General features: G+C 48.6%; 4 protein-coding genes across 13 annotated transcripts; 2 read left to right on the top strand and 2 right to left on the bottom strand.

The window, feature by feature from the left end:
• Positions 1-538: 538 nt before the first annotated feature.
• LOC129176674 (kinesin-like protein KIF20B) lies at positions 539-7598 on the bottom strand. Of its 7 annotated transcripts, none has more exons than XM_054766955.1 (33): positions 7405-7598; positions 7215-7304; positions 6923-7036; positions 6738-6821; positions 6531-6650; positions 6315-6453; positions 6040-6224; positions 5927-5960; positions 5584-5729; positions 5311-5380; positions 5126-5237; positions 4972-5043; positions 4756-4902; positions 4456-4618; positions 4087-4374; positions 3876-3979; positions 3677-3797; positions 3481-3598; positions 3363-3409; positions 3204-3290; positions 3050-3125; positions 2852-2980; positions 2655-2785; positions 2413-2559; positions 2184-2344; positions 1940-2118; positions 1771-1845; positions 1515-1693; positions 1347-1448; positions 1204-1266; positions 1053-1128; positions 857-954; positions 539-780 (listed from the first exon to the last, which is right to left on the bottom strand). In XM_054766955.1, exons 3-33 carry the CDS (start codon positions 7025-7027, stop codon positions 697-699), a joined length of 3642 nt encoding a protein of 1213 aa, XP_054622930.1. In that variant the 5' UTR covers positions 7028-7036; positions 7215-7304; positions 7405-7598; the 3' UTR covers positions 539-696. The 7 variants fall into 7 exon arrangements, with proteins under 7 accessions (XP_054622930.1, XP_054622927.1, XP_054622933.1 ...); XM_054766952.1 differs by having other exon boundaries at positions 6923-7063; positions 7405-7597; XM_054766958.1 differs by having other exon boundaries at positions 2655-2782; positions 6923-7063; positions 7405-7597.
• A 96-nt stretch (positions 7599-7694) lies between these two features.
• On the top strand, positions 7695-14007 carry bbs1 (Bardet-Biedl syndrome 1). Of its 2 annotated transcripts, none has more exons than XM_054766962.1 (7): positions 7695-7894; positions 8254-8647; positions 8721-8903; positions 8964-9095; positions 12158-12264; positions 12445-12565; positions 12636-14007. In XM_054766962.1, the coding sequence occupies exons 2-7, from the start codon at positions 8276-8278 to the stop codon at positions 13458-13460; spliced, it is 1740 nt and encodes a 579-aa protein (XP_054622937.1). In that variant the 5' UTR covers positions 7695-7894; positions 8254-8275; the 3' UTR covers positions 13461-14007. The 2 variants fall into 2 exon arrangements, with proteins under 2 accessions (XP_054622937.1, XP_054622936.1); XM_054766961.1 differs by having other exon boundaries at positions 8251-8647; positions 12636-14002.
• Positions 14008-14121: 114 nt separating this feature from the next.
• Positions 14122-17093, top strand: minpp1b (multiple inositol-polyphosphate phosphatase 1b). The gene is made up of 7 exons (XM_054766963.1): positions 14122-14648; positions 14733-14924; positions 15031-15225; positions 15300-15397; positions 15457-15587; positions 15645-15778; positions 15865-17093. Exons 1-7 carry the CDS (start codon positions 14279-14281, stop codon positions 16116-16118), a joined length of 1374 nt encoding a protein of 457 aa, XP_054622938.1. The 5' UTR covers positions 14122-14278; the 3' UTR covers positions 16119-17093.
• atad1b (ATPase family AAA domain containing 1b) lies at positions 16380-22632 on the bottom strand. Of its 3 annotated transcripts, none has more exons than XM_054766970.1 (10): positions 22353-22632; positions 21636-21838; positions 21466-21564; positions 21290-21410; positions 21022-21222; positions 20819-20925; positions 20658-20747; positions 17150-17200; positions 16945-17075; positions 16380-16859 (listed from the first exon to the last, which is right to left on the bottom strand). In XM_054766970.1, the coding sequence occupies exons 1-10, from the start codon at positions 22444-22446 to the stop codon at positions 16739-16741; spliced, it is 1218 nt and encodes a 405-aa protein (XP_054622945.1). In that variant the 5' UTR covers positions 22447-22632; the 3' UTR covers positions 16380-16738. The 3 variants fall into 3 exon arrangements, with proteins under 3 accessions (XP_054622945.1, XP_054622946.1, XP_054622947.1); XM_054766971.1 differs by lacking the exon at positions 22353-22632 and adding an exon at positions 22166-22346; XM_054766972.1 differs by lacking the exons at positions 21636-21838; positions 22353-22632 and adding an exon at positions 22166-22346.
• Positions 22633-22832: the final 200 nt, after the last annotated feature.

Genomic DNA, 22832 nt, shown 5'->3' with positions numbered 1-22832 from the left:
TGTGGCTGCTGGTGATGCGTTCATGTGAGAGCCGACTGTAGGACTTTTGCCTTTTCAATTGAAACACTGAACTAAACCACCCCATTACACTTGCAAACTTGTATGACACCGCCCCTTAAAGGCATGACAATCATTAGGGACCTGATTCAAATTGAGGAATCTGAGTTGTTGAAATTCAAACAATGCCCAACCCTTCTAATAAGGGTATTCTTCCTCAGATTGGCTGAGCAGGCACACACTGCATTCTTGCTGCATACACTAACTAGTTCTCAAGTCTTGTGTTTACAGACCAAAATTACATTTTCAATTTATTTACGGGAACGACTTTGTAAGAACAGAGCGTCCTAAACAGAGAAACTTGTGCCAAGGGATGAAGGAAGTGCTAAAGAAAATGTGTGGTGTGAAGGCAACAGCGGTGCCAAGTAGTGATGAGGGCAATGAGGGGCTCGGTGGCTCCAGCAGATACCAGGAACAACATCTGACATCTCCATCCACAGGAGTGCAATGCTGGGCGTGTTGAAAAAGATGCAACGTTGGCAGGAGGTGCAAATCTGTTTTATTTTCTTCCAGTCAAAAAAGTTGTTGCGCTTTCAAGACCCCCCCCAGCAACACAAACATCCCGAATTTACAAAATAAAAAACATTTATTTAAACTCTTCACGATAACTTTTCAGCAGCGCCGCTCGGTCTGGTGACATCACTTCCTGCTGGTCTTGGAGCGCAGTTGGCGCTTGATGATCACGTGGTCGCTCTCCTTGGCCTCGTCTGCCCCTTCGAACGCCTGAACACAAACAGCGCCCTCACATGTCAACATGTCCAAAGTGACCTTGTCGAGGTGAAGCAGAGGTCAAACTGACCATGTTTGGAGAGATGAGCAGCTGCGTGCAATCATCCTTGTACAGCTTCTTCCGTCCTCTCTTGGGTTTGCTCACTGTGGCGATGACGTTTGTTTCAGCTGACAAAAAGACGTGCTCATAAAGTTGACAACCCAAAACAAAGATGCTGGGAACAATGCCCCCACCCCCCAGTCAAAGAGTTGATGACTCATCTCACCTGTGCAGAGTAGCGCAGGCGGCGACTTGGGGATCACATCTGTGAGCGTGTGCATCTTCAGTGTGTCGAGTGTTTGCTGCAGCACAGAACAACCGTTGTCATGATCCTCCCATCCAGGAAGTGACTTGACCAATCATAGCACACATCTCACCTGTGTCAAGTTTCTCATGTTCGCTCTTCGCCTGTTTCGCTTGCTGGCGCTTGACGCCAACCCCTAAACACACACACACACACACACACACACAGTGTAAAAGGTTGTTTAGCAAGTGAAATGAAAAACAGTTTCACGCCTACCTCCACCTCACAGCTCTTCCTCTTCCTGGCTGCGCTTTTGTCTTTTGACGTCTGCATGTCGGCCACGTCGTTCCTCAAAGCAGCGACATGAAGAACGCATTCCTGCACACACACGTCAATTCATATTTCACGTGACATCATGAGTGCGACGTTGTCATGGTGACAGACCTGCATGTGGTACTCCGTCGGCCCCGTCGTGGTCTCTAGCTCTTTGCTTTGGTCCACTTCCTGTCGCCGTCTGTGCTTCCTCTCCTGCAGCGGCCGCTTCTCTTCCGTCCTCGGCTCCTCGTTCTCCTTACGCTCCTCCGCCTCCCTGCTCTGCAGCTCTTCCTTCACACGCTCCAGTTCTGGTGGTGAGGAAAGTAGGTGGAGTCAGTGAGCGTTGAAGATGGGAGGCTGCCACCTTGCTCCTGGAGACATTCACCTTGTCTCATTGTGTCACTCTGCCTCACAAGTTCTTCCAGAAGGTTCTCCCTCTCGCACAGCACTCGCTGCAGTTCTGGACACAAACACACGCATACACACAGACACACAGACACATAGACACACGTTACAATCGGCACGCGTCCCCGTCTTCTTGCATGACGAATCACCTCCTATCCGTTTTTGGTCCTCAGTCTTCCTCGTCTCCTCCTCTCTCGCAGACTCCTCCAGCTTCCTGCGCAGAGCTCCTCCTTCTAGCTCAAGCTCCGCCCTCAGGCTCTGCAGCTGCCGGGAGTGTTCTCCTTTCTGATTGGCCAGTTCCTGGCTGAGCTGATCACACTTCTCATCGCTGCAGAAAGATGAGCAGCTATAATAACAAAAATCAATCAATCAATCATCAAAAGGTCACCTGACCTGAGCGTCAGTCTCTCCTCCAGTTGATTCTTCTCCTGCTGCAGTTCTTGGATCAGTTTGGATTTTTGGGCGGATTTTTCCAGCGCCGCCTGGCTCTCCTTTCTCAGCTCAGCCATGTTGGCGTGGAACACGCTGGTGACGGCACTAAGCCCCTCCCCCTCCTGTGTCAGGAGTCATCCGATCAAAGCGCGTACTGTACATACGCGTCCATCATAAACAACATGGCTACCTTGACTTCCCGACTGTTTAATGTGTGGGCTTTCACTGCTGATTGGCTCTCTCTGCCCTGGAGGCAGGCCTTCACGGCGGCGAGCTGCTCAGACATGCTGGCGACTCCTTCGGTCTCCCGTCTGAGCTGCTGCTGAAGGTCGGTCACCTGCAAGACCCCCGATGGATGTGAGCTTCAAGCACCAAGAGTGACATGCTAACGCTAAAGCGAGCCGGTGAGTGAGCGAAGAAGAAGAGTGGGACCTCTGTCTGCAGCTGGAAGATGCCGTTCACCAAAGCTTTGTTCTCCTTCGTCAGTCTGGACATTTCCCGCCGCTCCAGCTCGAGAGATGAAAAGACGGAGTCGCAGTTTGGACACTCGTCCACTTGGGCTGCTGGGAGTGTGATGGTGAGGAAGTGACATCATCCGTGTCGCATCAAACTGCTGTCACGGCGCCTACCTGTTAACTTCTGCATCTCCTCCTTCAACGTCTGCACTTCTTCCTGCTGCCGCTTTAGCGCCGCCTCCAACTCCGTCCTCTTCTCTTGGCTCTCTCTCAGCTCCTTCCTGTGGTTTTCCTCCAGCAGCACTGAGCAGCAGGCGGTGTTCAAACAACAGCTTTGATTTTGCGGGGCGCTCCACGTGACCACTGGCTCACCTATCTTGGTGCTCATCCTTCCGCCCTCATCTTCCTCATTACGGCAGCGCTTCGTGTCAAAGTCCAGACGCTCCCTCTGAGGAACACCAAGATCATCTTTAATCATTGGCTGCAATACCAAATGGTCATGGGGAGAAGTAGGAGGGGCTTGTACGTGTGTGGCATGATCCGGGACGTGGTGGTCTTCCAGCTGGCTCGTGTCCATCGGCTCAGACGTCCTGGGTGTCCTGGTGTCCACAAGCTGCAGACATTCAGTGCACCTTTATCACATTCATTGCACTTCGCAAACCACAGAAGAAGAAAGTCTGCACACCTCGATGGCTTGCAGCCTTTGGTCACATGACTGTCGCTCCTCCAGCTCTGCAGGGGAACCACACACAGGGTCAAGGGTCATGGTTTATACCCATGTGTATGTGTGTGTGCGTGCGCACCTGCAACATGCGTGTGCTCACTCAGACACTGGTGCACGCTCTGAGCATCTGCTCTGATCTTCTCCAGGTCTTCGCTCACAGAGCTGATGATTCCCTCCAGCAGTGCCGCCTGCTCCTCCTTCAACGGCCAATCAACAGCGCTCTCAGGCAACATGACGTCATGGGACTCGCCCACGGTCGAAAAGGATGCGCTCACCTTGGCGGGACATAAGACGCTATCGGACAAGTTTGCAGTCTTGCTGACCAGGTTCTTCAGTATCTCCAGTTTCTTCTCAGCACGCTCTTCCAGGACCTCCCTCTCCTTCTCCAGACGCTCGCTGATGCAACAACAACACAGCGTCACACGCTTCTCTGTGTGTGAGGTAGTGAGGGTCTTGTTGGGTCACGTTCCTCACCTGTAGTCTTTCTCCATCTTGCTGAAGAGCTCCATGAACTCAGCGCTGACTTCTTCTCTTATCTGAGCCTCCAGGACTAAACGCAACGCTGCCTCCCTGTCCGACTGACATACGCACACAGATGCACACACGGCAGGTGAAAAGTGAAGGAACTGCACCTGATGCTCTTAAGCTGTGTCCACAGTCAGACATTAATGTGAAGACCATCTACCTCCTCCTCTTCCTCAATGGTCTTATTCTCCTCCCCTTCTCCAGCCTCCAGCACCGTTCTCTCCATCGCACTCTCCTCCTCTGACTCTTCGTCCACCACCGACCCTTCACCGTACTCATCCTCTGGCACGTCTTCTAGACTGGTCTCCCAGGGGAGCAGCGAGCTCTTGCGGCCACGCCCCATCATGTTCCGGCGCTGGTCGGCCCCATCGATGAGGATGGACAGTTCCATGGCCGACCTGTGGGAGGCGGCGTCCAGGCTGACGGGCCTGGTGTTCAACACTACCACCTACAGGCCAAACAGAAGTACACACTAGCAGAGGTTGTCATGCATTAGCGAAGAAATTACAGCCAAATATGAAACCAGCACCTTCTGGGCAAGGGCGGAGAACTTGAGGACATTGAGTGTCTCGTCCATGCAGGAGGAGCTCTGGTTAATGTTGACCACCATGGTCACCTTGCCAGCACCACAGAAGAAGAACTGCAGGAAATGGGTCAACTTGGACTCCCTGAAGGGGACATGGTGCTGGAACCTGCAGAGGTGGACAAGATAATGGACAATGTGTGATTTTCTGCAGCGCAACCACACACACACACACACACACACACACACACACACACACACACACACACACACACACACACACACACACACACACACACGACATACTTGGCGTGCTGGTTGAGCCTCATGGCACTGATGCACTTCCCGAGTGTCAACAGGGAGCTGTTGATGTTTCCTGCCTCCTTCAGGCGCTCTCCCGTGTTGTGTGTGCGAGAGCAGCGCTCTGAGCCGGCCAGGTCGCACAGCGCAAGCCTGGGCACACAAACACACGCGGTCACTACATACTCTGTGCCGGCGTAACACTTGCTGGGCGGGACTCACTCGCTAATGCCGAGGACTCTGGGAACACCGCTGTGGTCCACTCTGAGGATCCTGATGGAGAAGATGCTGTGGCTGCACACACAAAAATGGCCGCTGTTGACGACTGGGTGCTGGTGCCAGTAGGACACCATGGAGGAAACAGGAAGTGGCCCACCTCCTGCTGGACAGATGGTTAAGCCTGGTGGAGTAGCAGCTCTGGTTCTTCTTTCCAATCTTCATCACCCTGTAGGCCTCTTCAGAACTGTTCACCTGGATCCACTTCAGGTCTGGACACACACACAACAGATAGGTCATTCTTAAAATGTGCACGCGTTGGTAGCAGGAGGCGGCGCATGTTACCTTTGATGAAGGAGTTTCCTCTGACGTCCTGAGACAGACGGAGCACCGTCCTCTTGACGTGTCCAGGGACCTGAACACACGGTCACATGAGTCCATCAGCCAATCATGCAAGTGACACGTTAAAAACATGATAGGGTGCACTCCAAGCAAGCCAATGTGACATAGGTTTGCAAAAGAAGAAGACAAAAAAGTCAAAACAGATCCCACATTAGTGTCATGCTATAAACCCAATCTACTAATCAGAACCTGTGTGTGTGTGTGTGTGTGTATCACCTGGTCCAGTAGGTCGTGAATGTTGTCATTGTAAATCTCACAGAATGAAACCCAAACTGAGAAGCCAACAGTTGAGGGGACGTCCAGACAGAACTTTTCGCCATCACCGACACTGTTGACACTGCAGTCAGAGCTGAGAGAAGAGCCTGCCAACACACACACACACACACACACACACACACACACACACACACACACACACACACACACACACACACACACACACACACACAAAACACCCACTAAATAATGACACTTCCCGTTGTGTGTTGTTTGAATGAAATGAAAAGGTGTAAAAATAACCAGAAGTTTGAAAAAATAAAATAAAATAAAAAAGAGTTACTGTCAAGAAAAGTCGATCGAGCAGACGTCACATTCTGCAGGGACACACAAACACAAATGAATGACAACTTCCTTCTTCCACACGTCTGCCATGCGATGGTGCGTGCGTGCCACCTCTTTAAGCATCCTGAACAGATTCTTCTTGCTGCTGCTCTCAGCTGTCTGCTGATCCGGAGTCAGTCGGCTGAAGTCTCGACAGCGCTGAGGTTTCAGGTCGCAGCGTGTGTACAGACGACCTTCAATGCTGTTGAAGATGACCCACAGCGACCTGGGCAGTAGACCACTGTCATGGTCTGGACCTGGAAAAAAAACAAACAAACACCCACACACACGTAGAGTGAGACAGACACACAGTCAGCCAGCCACATTGTGTTTGTTGCCTTCCTCACCGAGGAACGTGAAGGTTTTTCCAGCATTGGTGACTCCATAAGTGAACACCAGGCAGTTTTCTCCTTCCAGAACATCTCGGACTAAACCGTGGACTGACCCTTCAAAAACTCTCCTCTGGCTGGCATCTGGCCCAAACACCTGCCAGGAAGTGACACCGTCTCACAGGTCACCATGGAGATGACAACGTGTGTGTGCGCGCGGGTATGACTGGTTACCTGTGTGAAGGTAAACCTTTGAGCGGTTTGTGGGAGGAGCTTGTCACCCTGTCGGTTTGATTGACTGGACCTAGGAGCTTTGAGGACCACAGTGTCTGGTCCCTCAATGGTCACGCAGTCCTGATCGTGTTTACAACAGAACAAATGTGCACTCAGAACTTTCTCATATCCAGACAATAAGGGTGATTCTGGTTCTGTGTGTGTTACCTGCGACTCTCCATTCTCAGCTGCTGTGAAAGGTCGAACCCTCAGGTAGACCTGCAGGTTCTCCGACTGGGTGGGAACTTCGTCCTGAGAACATACGCCAAGCTGATCACTGCTCATCACATCATTCTTACTGATCGATCGATCAATCAATAACGTGGTGAACAGCTGATAGTGATGTGACGGACCGGCTTTGGCAGAGCAGAGAATTCCTCCAGCAGGTCCCGCTTGATGTTGCCCACCTCCACTGGGCCGACTCTCTCCGGCTTCCCAGCTAAACAAGACTCCATCATCTTGGCTGGCTAACACACCAGCAAACACACGCTTACCTTCAGTTTCACAGGAAAAGCACATAGAAGTGTCTCACAGAGTCCACTTGTTTCCAAACCTAAGTGGTTTGGGAATTTCAACATTCCAAGCAAACGATTTCATGCTGGTGATTATTACAATTAAAAGCATTTCAAATGCAACTCTACATACTCAGATTTCTGCAGTTAGCATGAATGGCGGTGTGTTGCCGTTGTTGTTAGCATTAGCCACAACCAGACGACCGACAAAACCCACAGGGCCCTGTTTATAAAATACATATGTTTAACGTATGCAGAGAAAACGACTGGTTGTAATATGAGTCATGCGTGTCCACCAGCTTCCCCAGTGAAACTCAACTCACTCTGTATATCTTTTATTCAGCAGACGGTGCGTTGTCGCTAACGCTAGGCTGCCCACCGCGGGCTACTTTTTAAACTGGAAGCAAAGGACCAATCGGAGAGCGGTTAGCTGATTACGTCACTAACAGCGCAGCCTCGCATGACACGATACGCCTCTTGTTTTGAAATGACAGATAATTATTCTGACATGTGAGCCAGGTTCTACCACGTTTACGTTATTAAAAAAAAACTTTTATGTCTACTTGATGCAGGTATGAGTGCCGTCGTGTATGAGTGACGTCATCAACCGAGGACAGTGTCCGACAGGGTGAATATTAGCTTGGAAAGGATTTGCGGATTAGAAGCGACACACGAACACTTGTTGTTCTGTTTTGTTTTGTTTTTTCATCATACAAATACAGTTTTTTTGGAGGACTCACGCAGCGTTGGGGAGAAAGGGAAAAACGCTCCGTCCGTTTCCTTGACAACGGAGAGTCAGCTGCTGACAACAAGGTAGATCGCCAAACAAACACCTGTATGGCGCCGTAGAGTAGGTTTAGCGATATTTAAATATGAACTGAATACTTTGTGTTGGTCCAACGCCTCAAGAGGAAGGAATCCATGTCCTGTCCAAAATGTTTCAAGTTAAAACCACTTAGCCTCAAGTTAATACCACTTATTATTATTTGAGGTATTTTGAAAATACCTCAAAATAAAAATGTATGCGCACACGCACACACATATATATATAAAATATGATACTTAGGTTGTGTGATATTTGTGCCATGGTAGGTTGTGTAAACCTCACTCCCTGATCCCTTGCTGGATGAGTTCATGTTAGCTGACCGGCATGTTGTCATGTTGTGTAGCAGAGGCCAGTCTTCCATCTACGTCATGTCCGAGTTTAGCGGTGAAGACAGGAAGTGGCTGGATGCCCACTATGACCCGGTGGCAGGGCTGTACACCTTCACGTCGTGCGTGGACCTGGCCGACCTGAGCGGCGACGGCGACAACGGTCTGGTGGTGGGCGACTTGGGCAGCGCCTCGTCAGCCATGAAGCTGAAGGTGTACCGAGGAACGTCGCTCACCAGCGAGAGTGCCCTGCTGGACCTTCCCGCTGGCCTTGTGGCCTTCTTCATGGACCTGCACGAGCCTCGCATTCCTGCCGTGGCCGTGGCCTCCGGACCGTGCGTCTACGTCTACAAGAACCTGAGGCCTTACTTCAAGTTCACCCTGCCGGGCCTTGACGTCAACGCGCTGGAGCAGGTGTGCGTGTTACATCACGTGTGTGTTGTGAGGTCACTGGTTCAAGTCTCTATGGTGTTGTGTGATTGGTCAGGATGTGTGGCAGCAGGCCAAGGAGGGCCACATTGACCACGTGACCTTGAAGGAGATGTTGGAGGGCATCAGGAAGAAGGCAGACGTGCCGTTGTCTGTGCGCTCGCTCCACTTCCTGTCTCTGGACGCCGAGCACCTGGATGACTTTGTCCAGTTGCACAAGCAGCAAGCCATCAAACGACAGGTAAACATCACACACGCGCACACACACGCTCGTCATGACGCTTGCTCCTCGCCGCCACAGACTGTCATCACCTGCATCGCAACCCTGAAGAAAAGCACGGCCGACGAAGACGGCGTCAGCTGCCTCGTCATCGGCACTGAGAGCAGCCATGTTTATGTGCTGGACCCCGAAGCCTTCATCATCCTCGCAAAGGTAACCCCTTCCTTCTCCCTATGCTGTAGATCTATCTGTCATATCTATATGTCTTTCTACACATCTACTGTATCTTCACATCTATCCATCAATTTATGCATCTGCCGTCCATGTTTGTATACATCTATCTATGCATTCTTCCAATCATCGAGTGCTGTGGCTGTCTCTTCATTGGCACTGTTGAGTGCACACTTGTGTATTTAGACTTAGTCTTTTGAGTGCACAAATGTACTCTTGTGTACTTACAATTTGTGTTACGAGTGCATACGTGCACACTTGCATACTTACACTTAGTCCTTTGAGTGCTTACGTGCACACCTGTGTACTTACTTAGTCTTTTGAGTGCATAGCTGCACATGTGCACACTTACATAATAGGGCTGCTCTGATCGATCAGCCACTGATCACTATCGGCCGATTTCCATGAAAAAGCATGTGATCGCCATATGGCGGTAAATGCCTTTCATCGCTGATCACCTATGGCTCGTACTATTGCAGCATGAAGAGAGCGTCTGCCGTCTGGAACTTACCTGCACTTTGTGACAGTGAGATCATTTTTAGCACGTTAAAAAGCTTTAATTTAATACGGCATTTAAAGAACAAACTTGACGGAGTATGGTGAGTTTGCGGCTCACGATGTGATCATCAGTCCAACGGCAGCTAATGTAGCCAAAACGCTGGACAACACTCGCCGGTATGTGCGTGACAGTCAGAAGTCTAAAGCAAATAACCCGAAAAATAATTGAATTCATCGGACTAGATGACCAGCCTCTCTCAGTGGTGGAAGACACCGGGCTTGCCGGCTGCTGTCTCACTTGGGAGCCCCGCTGCATGATACCTGGAAGTCCTGCCAGAATGCCATCAAACTACTGTATATGTACGCTCACATCCAAAGTCTCCTCAAAGAAGGCATCTCATCCCCTGTATGTTTCACGAGTGATATACGTTCTCTTGAAAAAGTAAGTCAAATATGTTTTTGTTTAAATTAAGGTGGTTTACTTTTGGTTCCCTTTTTCATATCGTATAGGCATAGCAGGAGTGCAACCAGGAATTTTGGACCCTGTGACAAAAAAATCACATTGGGCGCCCCCACTTTTTATTTTTCAATAATTACCTATTTTTTGGCCCCTCTAGCAGTCAGGGGACCTTGGAACTTTTCCTCCTTACACGGCACCACGGGCCAACCGCACTCATCATAAATATATGTTAAAATTTACACTTAATCTATGTGATCGGTGTTGGTATAGGCAGATTTCACTCATGGATGACCGGTATCGGAATCAGCAGCATGAAACCCTGATCGGAGCATCCCTATTACATAGTCTTTTGCGACATGCACACTTGTGTAATTAGACCTAGTCTTTTTGAGTGCATAAGTGCACACGTGTACATACACTGAAGTCTTTAGAGTGCAAAATGACACACTTGTATACTTGAGTGCTTACATGCACATGTGTACTTACACTTCGGCTGAATTCCAATTCTGCCCCTTAGAAATGGGACACCACTTGATTGTTATTACGTCATCACCCTTCACCGCTTGCTGGCTGTGACATAGGCAGATGAGATAATGAAATGGTTTATAATAAATGTTTCCTACCATAAAATAAGGTGCATACATGTCTACATTATTTCAATATTATATAGCCTATTTCACGACACTTTTTTTTTTAAAATATAAGACTTTTGTACAACTGTGATATTTATTGCAAAATAACAAACAATTGTAAAACAACCAGCACTGGAAAACAAAAATGAAAATGTAGCAACACATATGCATGAATGATGGGCTGCAACTATTAACTCATTGTAAATACGATAATAACAGTAATGCAGTATAGTAATAGTGTATAGTATAGTAGTAGTATAGTAATACTGTGGTGAGAACAAATATAGAGTGAGCGGTAGGTAAAAAAAAAAATAGACGGGACAACGGTAGATTCCAAAAGTTGAATAAAGTTTGATAATGTGGTGTGCTGTCCACATATGGTCATGTTGTTTACATCTTTCATTGAGCTCACTTCCTGACCATCCATCCTGTATGCTGAATACAATAAACATATCGCACCATGATAATTGTTGGTGGACTAGGGTGGCTATGATTCACAGCAAACGGACTTCACTACGATGTGCTGCGTTGAATGATTAGATTAGGAAACGCCGACGTCACTGTACACTGTGGAGCGGGGCTAGCCACCTGCCATGGGCGGGAGACGTGCAGCCGACCAGCCTCCGCGCTGCCACGGACCTCGGGAGTATAGAGCGGCGGATATTCACTCGCCGTGGCCGAGAAAGGGGGCGCTTTGGTCGGACACAAACATATTGCACTCTCTCGGCCAGTTCGGTAATGTAGAATCCCCTCGCTAGCAAGCGATTTAATTTAAAATACAACTTACAATGAACAGCTTAATGTGGTCACTATCTAATCATTGTCTAATCATTTATTAAATGCAGTAGATTGCAGTGAAGTCAGATATCTGTTAGCCGGCCAGTTATACTAGCGAAAACCAACAATTCAAAACATTGCAAATATTTACGTGGAGTAGCGAACGATTGAATTATTATAAAGCATGAGTGACGTTACTGTGAAACTCAATAATTGTGCGTAATTACTTACAGCGACTACACTTATTTTCAAGGGGTGTGTACCCCTTAGCACTTACCCCTTACACCCCAGGGTTTAAGCTGAATCGGGACACCACTTCATTCTCGTGAACGCGCAAACCCTAGGGGTAAGGGGTAAGACGAGGGGTAAGAGGTAGAATCGGGGTTCAGCCTTAGTCTTTTGAATGCACAAGAGTGTCAACACTGAGAAGTACGTTAAATGAAGTGCACTGTCAGTACCGGGATGTTGCATTCAAATCACTTCAAAGGGTGAGTGCGCTTCCCACTCTCAATGGTTGCCATATTGGCTATGTAGTAGAATGGGAGAGGTTACCTGGAGTTGTTGAAATAAAAGGAGATAAGAAGAAAATGCACTGAAAACACACAAGTGTAAAAGTCAGGGAAGCGTTCCAATTGAGACAGGACGTGTTTTACGTGTATGATGTCGTCATGTTGAAGATGGCGCTGCCCGCCGCCCCCACCATGATGGACGTGACGGGACAGTTTGACGTGGAGTTTCGGATCACGGTGGCGTGTCGTAATGGAAACATCTACATCCTACGGAGGTAATCCTCATTTCCATTTCGCTTCCCAGGATGCATTGCAGCCAGTAGAAGAAGTAGAAGCAGGACAGGTCAGCTTGCTGGAGACTTAAAGCCAAGCCCATCCTGTAGGCACGTGACCAAGTTCAACCTAGACCCGAGAGCGGGATTCAGACAGCTGACATGTTGTGTGTCTGCTCGCAGGGACTCAGACAGACCCAAGTACTGTGTGGAGCTGTCGTCACACCCCGTGGGCCTGGTGAGACTCGGAAAGAACGTGGTGGTGGGCGCAACCGACCAGAGCCTGCAAGGATTCACACAGAAGGTAGACCTGAGACTGCTCCAAGAACTCTATGGGGTCTAAAGACATTAACGATGTGATGTTGTGTGCTCAGGGGAAGAAGCTGTGGAAGGTGGTCCTCCCGGCTGCCATCTCCACCATGGCAGCCATGGACCTCCCAACACGAGGCTTCCAGGCAGTTCTAGTGGGTCTGACCAACTGCGAGGTCCAGCTGTACCGGGAGAAGAACCTGTTGAGTACCATCAGGACACCAGACGTGGTGACCAGTATTTGCTTTGGTCGCTACGGGCGTGAGGACGGGACCCTCATTATGACCACGAAGGGTGGCGGCCTGATAGTCAAGATCCTGAAGAGGACTGCGGCATTTGAAGACAGGGACAGCACTCCTGGACCGCCAGCCGCCCAGAGCATCCGTCTCAACGTGCCCAAGAAGACCAAGCTGTACGTGGACCAAACTCTGAGGGAGCGTGAAAACGGCGTGGCCATGCACCGGGGCTTCCAGATGGACCTGATACGTCTGCGCCTCACCGCGGCCAAGGCCTACGCCAAGGCCCTGGAGTCCAGTCTGACCCCGATGTCGTCCAGCCCCAGTGAACCACTCAAGATGAATGCGGTGGTCCAGGGCCTGGGTCCGTCTTTCAAACTCACCCTCAACATGCAGAATACGGCGGCCTGTCGACCCATCATGAACCTGGCCATCGTCTTCCTGTTTGATGAGAACCTGTACAGGATGACTAAGCCCTACATGAAGATCCCACTACTGGTGCCGGGACTAGTGTACCCGGTCCAGACCCAGGTGGAGTGCACAAGCGACAAGGGCATCTCTGACATCATCAAAGTGTTTGTCCTGCACGAGGCACGCAGCACACCGCTGCTCACGGCGCACATCAACATGCCTGTCAGCGAGGGACTCAACTGAGCAGTTCACACTCCCGCCGCCAGGGGGCAGCATAATCATACAGAGTCTGCCTCCTGGTTATAGATACCTTAGCTAGAACCTTAGCTAGCTTTCCAGGTGAGACAACGGCAGGAAGTCCACCTGAACTCCCATGGTGGCGCAGAAGCATCAAGATGGCCGCCATCTTGCGCTGTTTGGCACACAGACGTTCTGGCGACTCATGAAGAATAAAACCCTATAGGTTTCGTTGTTGAGCGTCGTCATCAATTGTGGAATTAAACGTCATAAACGCCAACTTGAATGAAATGTAATATACATTATTATTGTACAAAAATAGAGATTATCTATGTCAGTGAAACACGGGGAATCATTGTTTTTAATTGTTAGGCGTAATGAATTGTCAACGAGGCATTGAGTTGAAAGCGTATAGTGTCCACAGGGTAGCGCTGTACTAAACATTTTTTTAAGTCACTGTACCTCGTTTTATCGTTTAAGTTCATTATAGAATGAAGAGAAGTCAAAACTGTCACTGTGTTTGCTCAATACTTATTTCCATAATAAAAGAGCGAGAGTTACTTTTTAGGTCACTGCTTTTATTTTGTCGTATAGGAAGCGGAAACTTGTCTCCTTTATTTAAAAACATTTTTGGTACTCAAGCGGGATTAATTAATATAAATGAATATCCTCGCTTTTAACGGTTTTAAGGTTATTTTTCAGTTTCCGGACTAGTTTGGTCATCCAATCAGCAAGCGAATCCTTAGAGGTCAAAGGTAAACAAACCGGAAGATCAACATAGCAACAAAGGCATCAGTTTGGTTGAAGCCCAGCTGGTTTTAGAAATGTTCTCAGTCCTTTTCTTTTTCCCTGTAATGATTCGCTGCTGCAGCTCTGCTTTGTCGCTTCCGGACGTCCCGAACATCGCCGCTCAATTCGGCACCAAGACCCGCTACGAGGAGGTGAACCCGCACCTGCTGCGGGATATTTTGTCTGTCAATAAGTCGGTTCTACTAGCTCCTAACATCGAGGGCTGCTCTCCAGTTCACCTGACCGCGGTCGTCAGGCACGGCAGCCGGTACCCGACCGTCAAAAACGTCCTCGCGATGCAAAAGCTCAGCGAGTTGGTTCGGAGCCAAACCTCGCAAGACTCCACCGGCTGGAGGCGGGACATCCTGAAGCGATGGGAAATGTGGTACACCGACGACATGGACGGTGAGCAGCGACTTGTCTTCATGTGATGTTACGTCATCCAGCCATCTTCAAAAGGCCTTAAATTGTTTATTTTTCTGTCCTCAGGCCAGCTGGTGCACAAGGGCAGAGAAGACTTACGCCACCTAGCGAGACGTCTGTCTGTGCTGCTGCCATCCTTGTTGGGGGAGGAGCCAGTGCGTGGGGGGCGTGTTCGCCTGCTGACCAGCTCCAAACATCGCTGTGTCAGCAGCGTGGAGGCTTTCCAGGAGGGACTTCACCATCAAGCCAACCTGCCACGTACGCGTCCACGAATATTTAAGTCCAATCTTTCTTCTGCTTAGCACATCCTCCATTCTTGTCTTTTCCTAAAATGATCACTCCCACGTCATTCCAATCATCTCAGATGTACGCTACAGACACCAAGTGGACGATGAGCTGCTGCGTTCCTTCGAGCGTTGTCGTGGTTACGTGGAGGGCGTGGAGAACAACCATACAGCGCTGGCAGAGGTCAAGAAGTTCAAACACGGAGAGGAGATGGATAGTGTAAGGAAGAAGGTGGCGGAGAGACTTGGCCTTCCTCAGGACAGCTTCACACCAGGTTACTGTGGCAACACACATTTGGTGAAGAAGGCGAAAAAATAAAATAACGGCAATAAAGTGCATCTCCCGCAGATCTGCTCGAGGCAGCGTTTTTCTTGTGCTCCTACGAGCTGGCCATCAAGTCCGCACACTCGCCCTGGTGCCTACTGTTTGACCAAGCTGACGCAGAGGTATGACGTCCTCTGGTCCTGCTGCACGCGGGTCCAAATCTCTGGTTCTCTCTCGGCAGGTGCTGGAGTACAAGTCGGACCTAAATCAGTACTGGAAGCGTGCGCACGGTCACGCCATCAACAGCATGTCCAGCTGCCCGCTCTTTCATCATGTCTTCAGGACCCTCGACAAGGCCGGACGACCCCGCAGGTCAGGCTCTTTTAAATTAAAAGCTCGAAAAGCTTTTGTAATGTTGGTATTGGTTAGGTCCACTGAGGCGTCACCCGAGCCCGCCTCCATCCTGATTGGCCATGCAGAGACAATCCTCCCTCTCCTCTCCCTGCTGGGTCTTTACAAGGATGAGGCCCCACCCACTGCAGACAACTACCACACACAGCATGGTGAGAAGCTCTGCCCCCACATTGTGTTTTACAGCACAGCGTGTTTCCATGGCAACACCAGCATTGCTTTTTTTTTGGCTTCTCAGGTCGGAGTTTCCGAACCAGCAGGATTGTCCCGTACGCCGCCAACGTGCTCTTCGTTCTCTACGACTGCCAGCGAGGACCCCGACTGCAGCTGCTCATCAACGAGTCTCCGGTTCGATTCCCAGGGCTGTCGGCAGAGGACGTACCTCTGTACCGTGACGTCCGTGCAACGTACCGCCACCTGCTGGACGGCTGCGACTTCCACAAGGAGTGCCATGGCACGTCCGGCGGGCGAGGACCCAACACCGAGCTGTGATTTGGCAATGAGCCAATCATCACGTTGCAGGACCCACTGCTGAAGAAGCAGTTAGGATGCCATCTTGGAATGGCAAGCTACATTCACAGTCCCGTTATAAAGCGTTTGTGCGCGAGGGCCAACAGGTGGCGTCATAAATGGGCGGGGACTCAATTTGACATTAGTTTTGCTTTTGGAATGGTAAGTGTGACAGAGTGGTTTCACTGAGAATTGTCTGTTCGTGACTGACAGCGTGAAGACATTTTCTCTTGAACTCAGATGTACTTAAAAAAAACAAGTGTTTATTCCAGCCTGGAAACATAATGTCTGACAAGAAGACATTGGATCCTTCCAGCCTAAGAGTTTATAACTTATGTGATATGATTGACAGTTTTCATGACTTGTTTACTAATCAATAACATTAAGTTGGAACACACTTAAGGACTTACCAAAATAAAAGCTCCCCGAAGAAGCTTTGCGTCTGAGGCAAGTTTTTCAGAATTTTACAACAAGTGCTAATATAGTGTCCCCTAAATATTGAACGAGCTGACCATGAGGGCTTTAAAGAAAAAAAGTTGGCACAAAAAAGCTAGCAGTGCAAAGCCTGATGGCATCAACAGGAGGGAGTCGGGCGCCTGTGTTTAGTCCAGAGTGGCGTGCAGCAGGGCTCCGTGACCGCCCGCCGTCTTGGATTTCTTCATCTTAGCGATGGCCCTCTGCAGGTCAGATATGTGGATGGGACGAATGAAATCCTCTGACGGGCTGAAAGCGACAAAACGAAAAAGGAAGACGTTGCGTAACTCCGAACGTTGCAGTAATGCGTCCGTTCGGAGGAGTGTGCACTGACCTGTCGTCATGAAGGTGCACAAAGTCTCGCACGCACAGCAGAGCGGCATCGCGACACATCTCTCTCAGGTCGCTTCCTGAGAAGCCCTCCGTTTCCTTGGCCACCTCGGAAAGCTCCACGTCCTCATCCACCTGCGTGAGTGCAAACGGGTCATGGGGTCCGATTGGACTGACCGGACGGTTGAGTAATCGTTATAGGGACTCACGCTCTCGTTTTCCAGGATGAGTTTGAGGATCTGTTCTCGCTGATGCAAACTCTGAACACACACACACACAAAGAAGGAAAATCTATTTTCATTCCACTAGAAGGTTCTACAACAGTGGTGTCCAAAGTACAGCCTGGAAGCCATTTACAACATTTTATGAGTTTTTATGAGTTTAGTCTCATAATATTAAGAGGAAAATAAATATAAAAAATAAAAAAATAGGGATGTCCGATATTTGTCTGTGTAGGCTCTCAGTCGCACAGGAGTTGTCCATCGAGGGAAAGGCTTCTTGAGACGTCATCTGTACTTCTACGTCATCTGTACTTGCTACCAACTTTGGGAGAGACATCCTTCTGCTGGTACGTATCTTAGAAAAGGCCACTCTTAAATTAGCAGATTTAAGGAACCACCTCAGATTCAATCTTAGATGCAGGCAGAGTAGGTTAATCCCCAAATGCATGAGGCAAGCGTCCCTTGAGCAAGGACACTTGGCAAGGAAAATTCAACTAAACTACATCAGAAGAATACAGAATTTGAGAATTAGGAGACTTAACATAGAGATAAAAAATAAACAGTCTGAAGTAGAAACCTTCTATCAGAGATTGCAAACCAAGCTTACGCACGAAACCTAGCAGGAGGTTTGTGAATTTACTAAATTGGGTTATATGAAGCACCATAGCAAAACCAAAGAAAGGCATAAGGGAAAATTCCAGAAACTTCTATTGGAAAATCGACCACAGCTTGTCGTAAACACTAAGGATGGGGGGAATCAGACCAATACTAAAGAAAATTGGATCAAAAATACAGACAGAAGCCTCTCGGAGACAGAGAAGGCAGTATTAACAAAGGGTCTCAACTTCTCAGTGACTCCTAAAACGATACCCACAGTAGACTATATCACAGCAGCTGAATCGGCCATCAGGAACAATAACCTTTCTAGAACAGAGGCAGGGGACCTTCATCTGAGAATATCGGCCCTTCTCAGTAGTGCTAAACCACCACCGTCCAATATCACGGTAGGTGAGAGGAAAGCATTAGCGGCTCTGCAGAAAGATGAGAGCATCACCATCTTACCAGCTGATAAGGGCAGATGCACAGTGGTTCTCAACACATTGGACTATGAGGAAAAAATAACAAGTCTAATTAGTGATGCCAACACATATGAGCAACTTAAAAGGGACCTATCCAGTAGGTATAAGAAAGAAATCATGGACTGTCTCCAAAAGTTAGAGAAGGAAGAACTAATTGACAGACAGATGTATCATAGGTTATACCCTGGGGAGGCTACACCATGTATCTATGGCCTTCCAAAAATTCACAAGGAAGGGTTTCCCCTCAGACCCATTGTCTGTAGCATTGACTCTACCACGTACAATGTAGCTAAATATGTAAAAACAGTCTTATCCCCATTGGTAGGCAACACTGATCATCATATAGAGAACACAAAAGGGTTTGTGGCGAGCATCAAAGACCTCAGATTGGAGCCAGAGGAAACTTTGGTGTCTTATGATGTGACTTCACTTTTCACATCTGTCCCCACCTCAGCAGCAGTCTCGGTGGTGAGGAAGAGACTGCTCGAGGACTCAACTCTGCATCGGAGACCAAAACTTAGTGCTGACCACATTTGCCAATTATTGGAAATTTTCCTTAACACTACATATTTTCAGTTTAGAGGGAAATTTTACAGACAAATTCATGGTTGTGCTATGGGCTCACCAGTCTCACCCATAGTGGCGAATCTGTACATGGAAGAGATGGAGAAACAGGCTCTCACATCCTTCTCAGGGACAAAACCAAGGCACTGGTTTAGATACGTGGATGACACCTTTGTCATAATCAAAAAACAGGAAATTCAGTCTTTCACAGATCATATCAATGCGGTGGACACCAATATCAAATTTACTCGCGAGGACACTAAAGAGAACCAACTAGCCTCCTTAGACTGCAAGGTAATTATAGGAGAGGACAGACAGCTACTTACAGAGGTCTTTAGAAAGGCCACACACACTGACCAATACCTGCTTTTTGAATCAAACCATCCACTACAACATAAACTAGGGGTTATTAGGACCCTCCAACATAGAACGGAACAAATACCAACTAGTGCTGAGGGAAGGAAAAAGGAGACACAACATGTCCAGAGAGCGCTCTCAACCTGTGGGTACCCGCGGTGGGCTTTTAACAAATGTCAAAAGAAGAGAGTAGGGAAAGAAACCCAAAAGCCCACAGAAGCAAAAAGGAGAGGAGTGGTAGTCCCTTATGTAGCGGGGGTCTCCGAAAACCTCCAGAGAATCTTATGGCAACACAAAATTCCTACCTATTTCAAACCAGTAAATACCCTGAGACAAAAATTAGTGCATCCTAAAGACAAGGCTCCAAACCAGAAACAAAGCAATGTGGTCTATTCCATCCACTGTAAAGATGAGGAATGCAAAGAGCACTACACTGGGGAAACTAAGCAAATGCTCCAAAAAAGGCTTTATCAACATCGCAGGGACAATTCTAGTGGTCCTCAATCAGCAGTACATCTACACCTTAAAGCAACCAATCACTCTTTTCAGGACAGCGAGGTAAAGATTTTGGCCAAAGAAAACAGATGGTTTGAAAGAGGAGTAAAGGAAGCTATTTTTGTCAAACAACAGAACCCATCATTGAATCGGAATGGTGGTTTGAGGTTTAATTTGGACCCTGTGTTCAGCAGGTTACTGAGACCAAAACCCACAGCTCTTAGTCTTGCAAATGAGGTGAAGCCAGGGCCGCGCCTGAACAATAGATGCTAACAAGCCAGTATCAGAGTCGTTCATACCCAACTCAGGGAGCGACACTTCCCTTTTATCGGAGGTGCTAATAGCAGGAGAGGATTATAGCACTACTCCACCCAGGCTTAGTGTAAGGAACCAATAGAAGGAGGGTGTTGGCACACCAATTCCGCCCACTCTTATTGTATTTAAGGCCTAGGCTACCAGCACTTATTAGTTTGCTGACGAAGCTCTTCGGATGGGGAGCGAAACGTCCGACACCTCTTCACCGAAGTGCAGATGACGTCTGAAGAAGCCTTTCCCTCGATGTCCGATATTAGTTTTTTTGCAGAAACCCGATATGCCGATATTATCCAACTCTCAATTTCTGATTGCGATATCAACCGATACCGATATGTACAACATTACATATCTCCAGTCGCGGAATGAAGCATACAAGCGTATTCAAAGAGTCAAGTTGCATGCCGAGTACGATAAATTTGTACATGTTGGCAGGTCTGCACTGACACTGAAAGCAGTCCCTGCCTCTTGACCCCCTGAGAGAAGCACAGATTTAGGCCAAGAATAACTACAATAGGCCATATTCAACCCTGAAACAGCCATCATTTATTAAGTAATTTTGTTCAAACGACGATGTAGTGAGGGATGACTAAAGTTATATTATGAAAAAAAAGTGATCCTTCACTATGCGGCACATCAGTGAAACAAGTTTGGACCCCCCCCCCCCTTCTGGAAGGCTAAGTGCGTACCGGCTGGTTGATGTGGAACCTGGTGGGCATCCTCCTCAAGATGGCCGAGTCCAGATCTTGCGGCCGGTTGGTGGCGCCCATGATGATCACCTGACACGAGCACAGTGGTAACAATGTCTGTGCGTGCTAGCATAACATACATGGCACAAGCCGCTTGTCACCTGACAGTGGTGGTCTGTGTCCAGCCCGTCCCACAGACTCATGAACTGGGCCTTCATCATGGCCGTGGCCTCGTGGTCCGAACTGGAGCGATTCCTCAGGAACGAGTCTGTGCACGCAAACAAAACCTGAGTGCTATCATCCTGCAGCCGCCCATCATGTCAAACGTAATGTGTGTGTGTGTGTGTGTGTGTATGTGCACAACCTATCTCATCAATGAAGATGACCGAAGGCTGCAGTTTGACCGCCAATGAGAAGACAGCGGCGGCAAGCTTCTGCGATTCGCCGTACCACTTATCAGTCAATGTGCTTGGCTGTAGGTTGATGAAGCGAAAGCCCGCTTCCTTAGCGGTGGCCTTGGCAATCAGCGTTTTCCCACAACCAGGTGGTCCATAAAGCAGAACGCCTGTTGCCATGACAACTATTATGGTCTGCAGTGTGAGCGCACAACCATTAACGGCAATGTGTGCAACCTTTCGGAGGCTGCAACAGTCTGGAGGCATGGAAGAGATGACGCTTCTGGACGGGCAGGATGACAGTCTCCTGGAGCTCTGTGATGACCTCATCCAGTCCCCCGATGTCCCGCCATGTGATCTGCACGCCATCACCTTACTCATGCTGCACAACTTGTATGTGTATGTGTGTATACCTGCATGCTGAGGGGGTCGACCAGGTGGGCAGCAATGCTCATCTCGTACTCAGACAGCTTCACGTCTTTGACACCAATCTGCCGCATCAACTTCTCAGCCTGTCAGACGCAGAGAAGGGAATATTAACACCTGAATGCGTCCGCACGTGGAAGCTCGCACAGGAACTTACTTGTTTCTGAGCTTCCACTTTCTGCTTGCGGGTGGGGTCAATGGCGTCTACCATCCACTTGATGGTGAAGTAGGTGACGGCACCAAAGATGGTCAGGCGGAACAACAGCCCTATGACCTCGTTTCTGCCGAGGGGACGCGTGATGTTTTCTGCGGGGACCTCGCTCAGAACCATCCTCACCGCAATGACGTTGCTGTCAAAAACTAGGAGCGACAAGTGCTATCAGATTAAAATATATGTGCCTGGGAGTTTGAACAGTCCTAGTCAATTAATTTCGCGTCATCCAGTGATCATTAAGATCCCGAAATTAATTAATTGCCAGGTCCGCGGTTTGGGACACTGCGGTTGTCGCGTTAGTTTCAAAACCGATCCTAGCATTAGCATTAGCATGACCTCTGGGTTCTACGCGACCACAAAGCGGCTCCCCGGGGTGGGGTGTGACACAAAAAAGGCCGGTAAAACACCACAAAACATCACCGAGGAGCACATAAACTAATACCAACAGAGATGAGCGAAATCCCTCAAAATACCTTTAGTAGAGTACCGTGGTAGAACTTCCCGTGTGTTTTCCTCGCTTTGAACTGATTACAAACGTTACCTTAATACCGCCACCTACAGGTGAGGGGGGTTCACAACACAATGACGTGTACGATTGTTTTCTAAATTAAACACGAAAAGAATTGTAGACGACTCTTTGTCGGTTTGATGGGCACACACCAACAACAGTCGTACAGGAAGCAATTGAGAGTATGACGTCATCGTTCTTGATGGACACACCGACAACAACCGTCGAGGAAGCAGTCGAGAGCATGACGTCATCGTCCCCAGTCAATTCATTACATCGAAGGTGAAGGTAGCGCTGAAAACACAGCTAATCGCCACGTCTCGGTGTCGTCATAAGTGCCCTCATCCAAAATGATTTGTAACATGTAACACAATACGAACACATGAAAGCATTTTAAAGTGAGTAACAAAGCGGATAAGTGGCTTGTTATGTAATGCCAGTGGCGCTTTTGCTTGCCAGGTTGGGAATGTTTCCGCTCAAGCACCTTTTATGCGGGTTCAGAATGAGATTGTCAACTGGGGGATAATAAAATTCCAACATGGCAACTCTACCCGCTCGAGCGCTTATCTAGCATCGTCAAGGTATAATTTCGCAGGACAGTACGAATATTTTTACAAAATAAAAGCTCGATA

The sequence above is a fragment of the Dunckerocampus dactyliophorus genome, chromosome 2 (genome assembly GCF_027744805.1).
Source record: "Dunckerocampus dactyliophorus isolate RoL2022-P2 chromosome 2, RoL_Ddac_1.1, whole genome shotgun sequence".
In the NCBI taxonomy this organism is placed as follows: domain Eukaryota; kingdom Metazoa; phylum Chordata; class Actinopteri; order Syngnathiformes; family Syngnathidae; genus Dunckerocampus; species Dunckerocampus dactyliophorus.
Note: the sequence above shows the minus strand (reverse complement) of the source record. Positions and strands in the feature narration are given on the sequence as shown.